The sequence below is a fragment of the Cetorhinus maximus genome, chromosome 9, assembly GCF_964194155.1.
Source record: "Cetorhinus maximus chromosome 9, sCetMax3.hap1.1, whole genome shotgun sequence".
Lineage (NCBI taxonomy): Eukaryota > Metazoa > Chordata > Chondrichthyes > Lamniformes > Cetorhinidae > Cetorhinus > Cetorhinus maximus.
The window spans coordinates 16402849-16413418 of NC_135887.1; the positions used below are offsets into that span (position 1 = coordinate 16402849).

The 10570-nt window shown below is 44.3% G+C and overlaps 1 protein-coding gene across 1 annotated transcript in view; it reads left to right on the top strand.

The window, feature by feature from the left end:
- akap1b (A kinase (PRKA) anchor protein 1b) overlaps positions 1-10317 on the top strand; it is a 69748-nt gene extending 59431 nt beyond the window's left edge. The window contains exons 6-11 of the mRNA XM_078548149.1: positions 304-487; positions 1558-1708; positions 3229-3296; positions 3403-3476; positions 6544-6606; positions 9860-10317. Of these exons, the coding sequence (XP_078404275.1) occupies positions 304-487; positions 1558-1708; positions 3229-3296; positions 3403-3476; positions 6544-6606; positions 9860-9922 (603 nt within the window). The 3' untranslated portion in view covers positions 9923-10317. The remainder of the gene's footprint in view (positions 1-303; positions 488-1557; positions 1709-3228; positions 3297-3402; positions 3477-6543; positions 6607-9859) is intronic.
- The last annotated feature ends 253 nt before the right edge of the window (positions 10318-10570 follow it).

The window sequence follows — 10570 nt, forward strand, 5'->3', positions numbered from 1 at the left end:
AATTCTGTAATGGACAAACTGAAGAGCTCCTTAGCAGGGGACTGTCTCGTGCAGTGTTAAAAGGTCCCTGGCTGTGACACAGCTTTCTGAAGGTCAGCCGTACGAGTGAATTATTGGACACTTAATACTGTTATATATATTTTTTTTTAATTTGTAGGTTTAAGTTGAAGGAAACCTTCTTGCCTAGCCTGACGGCCTGGAGCTTAAAATTGTTCAAAGATGTGTAGGAGTACTTGGATTGACCTGCAATTTTTTTTTTTCCTTCCCCATAGCGTCTAATTGAAATTAACTTTGTCATCACAGCTCATGCTTCCAGACGGTGTGACCGTTGATGTGTTGGTGGTGAATATCGTCAATGCTGGCCACGTGTTTGTACAGCAGCATACACACCCTACGTGCCATGTACTACGCAACATGGATCAACAAATGTTCCTCCTCTACTCTCAGCCAGGAATCCCAACACTAACGCCTCCTTTAGAAGTTAAGTGTTTCTAGTCTTTTGATTCGTGAATTAATCCACATTTGGACTAGAAGGCAGAGGGAGGTAATTGCCCATAACACGAGGTATATTCCCCAGCACATGCTCGAGCAAACACTTTACCTGTGTCATGGATTATATCCCTGACTTTCTCTGCCTGCCTGCACCTCAATGTGATTCTTGAGGCCAATTATGGCACACCGCTTGTTTAAATGACAGGCTTTCTAAATAAATAGCTTCTACCTTTTTTACTGAATCTGACCAGTTGACCCGGGGAACTTCCTTGTCCTGGACCCTCCAACCAGCAGAGACAGCCTCTCTCTCTCTCTCTCTCTCTCTCTCTATACTATTAGTTCATTTTAATATCTTAAACTTCAATTAAATTGCCTCTTAACCGTCTAACTTCTAGGGAATGCAATTCTAGCTTGCCTAATCTTTGTACTTTAACCTTTTTTGGAGCTTGTGTATCATCCTGGTTAAATCTATGCTACACTCCCTCGGTATCCTTCCTAACGGGTGGTGTTCAGAACTGTGCACATTACTCCAGTTATAGTGCATCAGGGCTTTGTAAAGATGAAGCATGACTTATACACCTTTTTTCTTTCCTGCCTCTCTTTCCTCCCCCCACCTCCCTCCTGTATTCCCATATTGTAGTCTGCTGGATATTGACCTGGCTTATGTCAGCCTTCATCCCATTCGGAAAGTCTTGAGGCAGCCACCTGGTGTAGCACTAACTGTGCGCACATCAGCTAGAGATTCTCTTCTATGACCGATTTAGGTGAACGAGGGTTGCAGGAGGCTGGTATGGACTATAAAGGCCCACATGGACTAGTTGGGCCGAATGGCCTCTTTCTGTGCTATAACCTGGCATAGTTGGGTTTCGACAAACGCCCTTTCTGATGTTGGCCTGCAAATTACCAATTTTATTAAATTCAATCTTGCAACTTTTCCAAAGTGGGATTTGAACCTGCAACCTTCTAGTTTTAGTCCAGTGCCGTCGCTACATCCTCTACTAGTTTATTGTTAGCGGTAAAGTGATGCAAAAAAAGAATTTGTCATATGTCTTTTCAATCCTACAGTTGGAATAATCTGTGCAGCTCCTGCAGTTGATGGTGCCTGGTGGCGTGCACAAGTTGTTGCCTATTTTGAGGAGACGAATGAAGTTGAAATCCGATATGTTGATTACGGTGGCTATGAACGAGTTAAAATTGAAGCACTACGGCAAATCAGGTGATTTACCTATTCTTCCTAAAGTTTAAGCATACCATTTAACTTGAGGTAGACCAATATGGGGAAAATGTGGAATTCCCAAGCTAATGCACAGTGGTATGAACCAGCTGCCTAAAGTCTACAGCGGTATCCTGTTGTGATGGACCTAAATGGGCAGAGTCAATTCCCTCTGGGGGTAGGGGGTGGCTTCGGTTAATCTACCTTCCACTTGGAGCTGGTTATGGAGTATTTCCCTTTAACAGGGGAATGCTTTGAGCTAAAGAATGCTTGCCATAAATTTGAGGTTCAAAATCTACTTTCGTGCCCAATGTGGACGCTGTTCAGATCTCTGTTCCTGCTAAGTGATAGTTTAAGGAGGAAGTTTTTGTGTCCTGCAGCATCTCCAATACAAATGCTAGGCAGCATGACTTTAAGCAACCCCTGGATACTGCTCCAGAACTGCCGGACCCAGGAAGGTGATCACAGGTTGCGCCTGCAGCCTGGTGTCTCCAATCCAATCCATTGCAATCTCAAGCCCCGGGGTGCTTCCAAATGTTAGTGCCACCAGAGGAGAAAGGATGACCCTACTTGGCCTCAATGTAGGAGAAAATATCTTCTTTGATTTAACTTTTTAATGATGAGCTGCGTTTTCTTTTGGAAGGGCAGCGGAAAAAACATCCCAAAAATTCTCCAGTAAGGGATTCCAGAGTTAACTAAACAGGAAGGCAAAGCCATTGCTGGGACTGCCTTGGCTACAATCAGATGGACAAGTTAGAACCAAGCAAGGGCAGTCCTTGTGCACTGGGTAATGGAGGGAATGCTGCAGAGTGGGTGGGGGTGGGTGGTAAAGGGTACTGAGGGGTAATTGCAGAGCATGGCAACCGATCAGGCCATTTCAGTGCTTTGGAAATGGGCGAACGGTGACTGAAGCATTCAAATGTCGCCAGTGAGTAAAGGGCATCAAGGGTGGAGTTGAGGGGGTGGCTGAGCAAATTATTGTAGTGAATGGAAGAGCAAATGGCTGGGAATTTGGGAGTTTGGTGAATTATTAGTGTCTTGAGTTGATTTTTCAGGCCACAGACTGAAGTGGGATGAGGGGCTAGGAGGATGTGGGTGGTGATGGATACAAGGAGCTGCTTGGGGATGTCCCTGTCTAATGCACTGAGGGCAACTCGGTTAGAAGATGGTCATTTTGAGGGGGTGACTGCGCATGTAAGGCTGAGTGTCTTGAAGAGGGAGAGGTGTAGGGAAGAGGGAGACATATAGGGAGGGTAGGAGAGTAGGGAATTCTGAGGTCCTTGCTCCCTCAGCAACACTAGCACCTCAAAGAAAGTGTTATTGGAGGAATTGCCTCCTATTGATGTACAGCTAGAACAGTAACAAGCTCTTCAGGAAACACAGTGCATCTACTGAATGTGTAAACCTTCCTTAAGAACTTGCAAGCTTCTACATTGAGGATGCAAGAGGAATGGAAGTAGTGTTTTCACTATCATTCCCATATATGCTGCTTGTCTGAACATTTTTTTTTTATATATCAACAGGTCTGATTTTGTATCACTACCTTTCCAAGGGACCGAGGTCCTGCTAGACAATATAATGCCCCTCCCAGGTAAGTGATCGATGCTGTGCGTTCCAAATTGTACTATATGCCATTCTTAAATTCTGTTTCTTACAGATTAAAAGCTGTGTCCTTTGTCACTTTCTGTGCTTGACAGGTGAGGACCATTTCTCAGAAGAAGCAAACGCTGCAATGGATGAGATGACACGTGGTGCCGCTTTGCTTGCACAGGTGAGATGTGCTCGGAAGGTGGCGGTTACTAACTCTTCAGATGTGTGATATTGTGTTCGTGCTTGCCTGTGAAAGCTAGTGTTGTGGATTAGAATGGTCTTCCGTTTTGGGGGCACTGATTTCCTGGTGAGGTAGAGCGCTAGGCTCTCTACAGAGAAACTCCTTGCCCTGACTTCACAAAGATGGCCAATTGACTGACCATTCTAATTGCCAGCCAAGTCTGAATTAGAGGCAGATTGTATTACAATCTGGAGATTGTAACCTAGATCGCCCAGGAGATCCTATTGAGATTGTTCAGTATTCACTCATAGGGCCTTTTATCACCATTCATTCCATCACTCCACGCTAGATTCTGGACCTGCAAGGCTGATATCTCTCATCCCCTTTTACACTCTACTCGCTCCACTCTTTCCTGTTCTTTTTGTTTTGTGCTTCTGTTTGAGAGATTAATTTTGCCTGGCACTTTGGCGTTGGGTTATAAACTTATAGGGGAAAAGATATAGCTCAGGAAATTCTTAGCAGGAATTTCTCTCATTGGGTACAGTAAGGTGAACACTGAGGAGCTCATGAGTGGTTCTGACTGCACATCCATGGGAGCTATGTCCTTTTGTCCAGTAAATCATCGCCTGCAGAGTCTACCAAAAAAAATTGGGCAGGACTGAAGGGTCATGGTGTTGTGAGCCCACTTAAACGTTGTGGCTACTCTGCACTCTTCGATTATAATGAAAATTAGTCTTATGAAAGTGCTTGGGTGGCCGATGATGATGTAAGGCTGTGAAAGCTGGCCCGCCACTAAGAGGGACAAGGCTCGAATCGGACCATTTGAAATGAAGGGACTCAGGCAGGTATTACCTGTCATGGACAACCAAGTGGGTGCTCAAGAAAGCTGGTGTTCAGAGGAACTTGTTTGAGGTGGTGATACCAGGGAAGCGCTCATTTTGAACGGTGTGATGTTAACAGGAGGGGTGTGTTTTGGAAAAGAGAGAATCCAAGAAAAAACTTCTGGAAAACGTGCACAAGGAAGACCCAAGATGCCATGGATGGATAATGTCAACGTGGACAGGCCTCCCTATGGGACAGGCAGAGAGAGCAGCAGAGAATAGAAAACCGTGGAGAAAGATTATTCATAGTGCGGCCAACAGGCACAACGAGGACTGATGGAAAAACAAGACCAGCAAGATGCACCTCTGTCACCTTGCCCTGATGATTCACTTGGTGTTAAACAAATGTGCAGAGCAGATGATGTCCAGTTCGATTCCTATCCAATTGCTGAGTTGACTGGTTTCGGCTGGTAGGGCCATAGGGCCACTCTCATTTGCCTCTTGTTTCTCTGGGCTAGGAAAGGATAGTCGCTTGGTAGCACTTGAGCATTGCTGAAAAAAGACATTTTGTCAAAGCTTTTCATCTTGCACTCATCAGGAAAATCGCAAGAATACCAACGTTAGGGTAAGCAACAACCTTTATACTGTATGAGATGAGTGCTGATTGGCTGGCAAGTGGACACTGGTCGAGACATTGCCATGGAGAATGCACCAGTTAATGGTGACTGACAGTTGACCAATCGGAGTCCAGCTACCTGGTTTAAAATTTCTGACCATGCTTGGCAGTTAACTGTCAGTCACCGTTAACTGGTGCATTCTCCATGGCAGTGCCTCTACCAGAGTTCATTTGCTAACCAATCAGCACACTCCTCTCCTACAGTATAAAGTTGTTGCTTCCCCTGGCATTGGTATTCTTGTGATTGTCCTGATGACTTCAAGACAAAAAAGTTCAACAAAATGCCTTTTTTCAACATTTGGAGAGTTTTAACTCTATTTATCTGATGGGGTAGGTAGAGAGAAACTATTTTCCCTAGTGGAACGAGCCCAGAAAAGGGGGCATAACCTTTTGAAGTTAAGAGCTAGACTGTTCAGAGGTGACATCAGGAAGTACTTCCAGATTCCCACTGCCCTGAGAAAGAGGAAGGAACTCAAGCTGTTGAGATTGGAAGTCAATTAAATTTTAAAAACTGAGGTTGATGGTTTTTACTTGTTGGGTAGGGACACAGGGACATGAAACCAAGAATAGAGGATGTTGAGGTATATATCAACCATGAATTAGTATAACATAAAGGGGCTGAATGGCCTACTCTTCCTATGTATATGTTCCAACAATCTTGTTTGCCATTCATGGGCTCAAGGAGAGGGCATTGTTAGACTTGACAGTGAAGCCCTTGCCCCTGAATGGTCTCTTTGCGTTCAATGCCCACATATAAAGGGTAGCTGTGGGTGAGATTGACAAAACTATGGCACTGTGCACCAATAAGAGGTTGCCTTTTTCTGCTGTGGTATTTTGTTAAAACATTGAGGGGGCTTGACAGGATGGATGCTGAGAGGATGTTTCCCCCTTGTGGGGGCATCTAGAACTAGGAGACACAGATTAAAGATAATGGGTTTCCCATTTAAGATGGAGGTGATGAGGAATTTCTTCTGAGCGTCGTTAGCCTCCTTTAGAATTCTCTTCCCCAATGGGGAGTGACAGCTGGGTCATTGAATATATTCAAGGCTTAAGTTTGACCAATTTTTTAAAAAATTATTGACAAGGGAGTTGAGGGTTATGGGGGGTGGGCAGGCAGGAAAGTGGAGTTACGGCCTCAATCAGAGCTGCCACGATCTTATTGAATGGTGGAGCGGGCTTGAGGGGCTGAAAAGCCTACTCCTATTTCTTACCTTAAGTAAGCAGGGTACTGGGAGCGCTGCTACTGGCCAAGTTTCTTGCCTGCCCAGAGAATTCGGAAGTGTGTCTGTGTCTAAATTTATATGATGTGATTTAGCGTGCCCCCTTCTACACCCTCCCCCCCACCTTCAACAAAATACCTTCAGTCAACCTCTTGTTGCTCCTGACTGAACACTCGTGGTATTACCTGAGAAGCTCGACCCAGTGTGAATTTCTGCCTTCGGGGCGGGGGGAGGTGGGGGGGCTCTAAAGGAGAAATTTGTGGATATTTTATTTGTGATTAAACAACGTCTATCTTGCAAAGATGCAGTTTTGTTCACTGTTGTATTGAACCTTGCTTTTCCTATTTCAGGTAACTGGCTATGACAACAGTGGTGTGCCTCTAATAAACTTGTGGAGTATAGTCGGTGATGAGGTAAGTCTAAAAACCTCGCAGCTAACGTCTAGGAGGCGAGACTTCAAAACCGATTTTCCTGATTTTTTTTAAAACAACTCTATAAAAACATTTTAAGAAGCCTCAATCTGTCGGCCTGTAGGTTTTTGGATATTGCTGTGAACTTTCTCTAGTGTCTGAAGCAATTTGACTTGGGTGGTGTTTGATTTAGCAGTTCCCTTTGCCTAGCTGCAGCGCTGCTCATTTTCCCCTTTCCCTAGGCCAGCCCCTCATGGATTCGTGGGCTGCCTTTAATGGCAGAATGCTTTTGTGTAACAAAATGTGTAGCATTGACCAGGCCCCTCCCCCCACTCTTCTAAATTATGGGCACAAAGCAGTGGGTGAGCCCGTTTGGCCGAATCGACCACATGGTGTTTATCTCGACCCGGAAGGTTTGCCCTCGGATTTGTTTTGGGTTGCTGAGGTTTAAGGCTCACACGCTGGCTTGAAATCGATATTTCAAATGCTGCACGAAGTTCAGTTGTGATGTAAAATAGTCTTAGGAAAATCCCTAAAGCGTTACCAGGAATATCTCTTGCCTATGTCCCCTGATTTATGCACCCTTACCCACTCCCCTCAGTGATCCATGTCCTTGGACTAATAAGTCCATCGGCCAGGCTAATACTCTCGGAACACGGCCAAATCCGACTGCAGTAGTTGGAATTTAAATTCAATTTATTAATAAAATTAAACTAATTAATGTCTTCGTAATGATAGCTGTTTGAACTATCATCGATCGTCATATCCTTTAGGGAAGGACGTCAGTTCTTACCCGGTCTGGCCTAAGTGTGACTCCAGATCTATAGCAGTGTGGTTGGCTCTTAACTGCCCTTTGAAACTGCTTAGTGAGCCACTTGGTTGTACCAAACCACTATAAAAACCAGTGGTTCAAGAAGGTGGCTCACCACCGCCACCTTGAGGGCAGCTAGGGATGGGCAACAATGCCAGCCATGCCAGCACTGCCAACGTCCCATCAAAGAATAAGAACAAACAGCACCTTCCCATTGAGGTTATATTAAGAATGCCTTCATTAATTCAGTTGGCTTTTTGTTTTGTGGAGCAAATAGCCTTAAATGCACTGCCTACCACACCAATGTTGCCTATGAATTTCAGTGAGAGTGTGACGCCAGGTATGTAGGCCCCTGCATCCCAACGACTGGAGGATTGTGTCAAACAGCACGTTCCTTCCCACCATACTCAACCAGCCCGTGCTCGCAAAACTTTGGAACGTGGCGTCCAACATGAGATCTGATTCCGTGATTGGACAGCACTGGCTAAACACGTCCATGCCTTGCACCTTTTTCAACTAAACAGAAGCTTGGGAGACAGCCGTTCCCTGGTTCATTCCCTGTGGCGGTCTTGACTGGTTTGAATTTAAGCAAAAGCTTGGCAGTTAACTGTTCCCTGGTGCATTCTCCATGGCAACGCCTCTACTAATCAAAGCCCATTTGCCAACCAATCAGCACCCTCTTCTCATGCAGTATAAATTGTTGATCCCTTTGAGATTTGGTATTCTTTGCAAGACAAAAAGCTTCAACAGCATGTCTGTTTTCAGCAATACTCAAGTTTTGCACTATCAGGTATTAATAAATTAGTTATATAAATAAAGTTGTCTCATTGTCCATTACCTGGCCAGGAAGGGTGCTGCCTTTCATTTCAATTAAACAAGTTTAGTTTTCTGTTGAAGGGCAGGTTTGTCAGCACCCACTTGAAAGGCACTACAGAAATGCAAGATATTTTTTTCTTTCGTGTCCTTTGGACATCCCAAAGCCCAGCCATTATTTTTGAGGAGCTAATCACCCTGTTAGCAAGCCCTTCAAGGAATCAGGCAAGGTGGTCCCAGGAAGGAATTATCCACTCCATCTGTGTAGCCATGTTGCAAATTCCTCGCCCACTTAAACTCCTAATGCAGTCTTCGTGCATGACTGAGGACAGTATAAAGAATCCCTTTCAAAAACAGAATTACCTGGAAAAACTCAGCAGGTCTGGCAGCATCGGTGGAGAAGAAATCAGTTAACGTTTCGAGTCTTCATGACCCTTCGGCAGAACTGGGTATAGTTAGGAGAAAGGTGAAATATAAGCTGGTCTAAGGTGGGGGGTTGAGGGGGGGGGGAGAGAAGTTGAGGGTGTGGTGATTGTGGAGATAAGCAAGCAGTGATAGGAGCAGATAATCAAAAGATGTCACAGACAAAAGGATCAAAGAGGTGTTGAAGGTGGTGATATTGTCTAAGAAAAGTGCTAATTAAGAATGGAAGACAGGATACTCAAGGTACAGCTCTAGTGGGGGTGGGGTGGAAAGACTAACAAAGTTTTAGTTTTAGATTTAAAAATAATGGAAATAGGTGGGAAAAGAAGAATCTATATAAATTATTGAAAAAAAAGGGAGGGGGGAGAAACGGGGTGGGGATGGGGGGAGGGGGAGTTTAAGATCTAAAGTTGTTTCACAGCCATATCTCCTTTTAGCTTTTTGTTTTTATCTAAAGAATCCCTTTGTCCAACTCAAACCTGTGTGCATAATAAAGGTTTAACTGTTTGTATACTTGAAATGTTGTACTTTCTGGTCAGAATTGTTTTTGCAGTAGAAGTTGCTTTGTCCATTAATTTGAATTGGCTCTACAAATAACAAAGCATTTATGCTGCGCTTTTCACAACCTCCGGACATCTCGAAGCACCTTTTACAGCCCACGAAGTGCTTTTGAAACGTGGTCGTTGTTGTAATGTCGGAAATGTGGCAGCCAATTTGCACGCAACAGTGGCGATGGTGTTAATGACTAAATCTGTTTTTTGTGACATTGAGGGCTAAATATTGGTCGGGACACACCAGGGATAACTCCCCCGCTCCTCTCTGAAATAGTGCCTTGGGGCCCTTTTACATCCACCCGAGCAGGCAAATGGGGTCTTGGTTTAACGTCCCCATCTGCAAGTTTGATGGTGTGTCACTTCCTCGGTACTGCGCGCAAGTGTCTGCCTTGATGTTTTGTGCTCAGCCCCTGGAGTGGGACTAACCCAGAACCTTGTGACTCCAGAGGCAAGAGCACTACCAACTGAACCACAGCTGCCGCAGCACAATTGAGAGTTCAGTGTGTCAAATTGGATCAGATCATTTGAATTGAGCCATGTATGTTTTACGTGCCCGTTCTCCCAGAGAACTGCATGAGTATGTCTGCTATGGGAAATGCTAAAATCTTGTTTTTTCTCTCTCTCTCTCTCTCTCTGTTTTCCCCCCCTCTCCAAGGTGCTGTTTTTAAACCGAATTCTGGTGGAGAAAGGACACGCGCAGTGGATAGAAAACTATTAGTTGCCTGAGGCCCTTTTCTAAACTCATTTTGCACTGCATTGTAATTCAATCATTTGCTGGCTGTGCGGATGTGTATATAAGTCACTGTATTAATATTTTGTAAGATCTCACTGGAGTACATAAAGGGAACTTTTTCAGAAAAATTATGGAGTTTAATAGGTAAGTGATTGTTACTCAGTTTAAAGTCATGTCTGATCAATTTGGTATTTAAGAAACAAAAAACTTAATCGTCATTGTACAGAATAGTTTTGCTAGATTACTTGAATGGAATGATATTGTGATCAATGAACTCTTTGCTACTTGGTTGTACAGATCTGTAAAAAGTATCAAGAAAAACTTTCAGAACTGAGCTTGTGTGATGGTTTTTTTCTAATTATAATTTGGAGCTTCTCACAGTCTGTGTTTGTGTCGTTTTTGGTTCAGTTTTGGAGTGAGGATTGGGACTGGTTTGTTTGCCCACTTTTGATTTTTGTGTGCATTACTACTGACTGACTGCCGCCTGCCGTTCATGGCTTTCTTGCTTTAAGGTTGTGGGTTCAAGGCCCACTTCTTCATAACCCAAGGTGACATCAGTGCAGCACTGAGGGAGCGCACTCATGCTTAAAGTGCTCTTGTTCCGATCAGATCCCTATTACTGAATCATTTTGG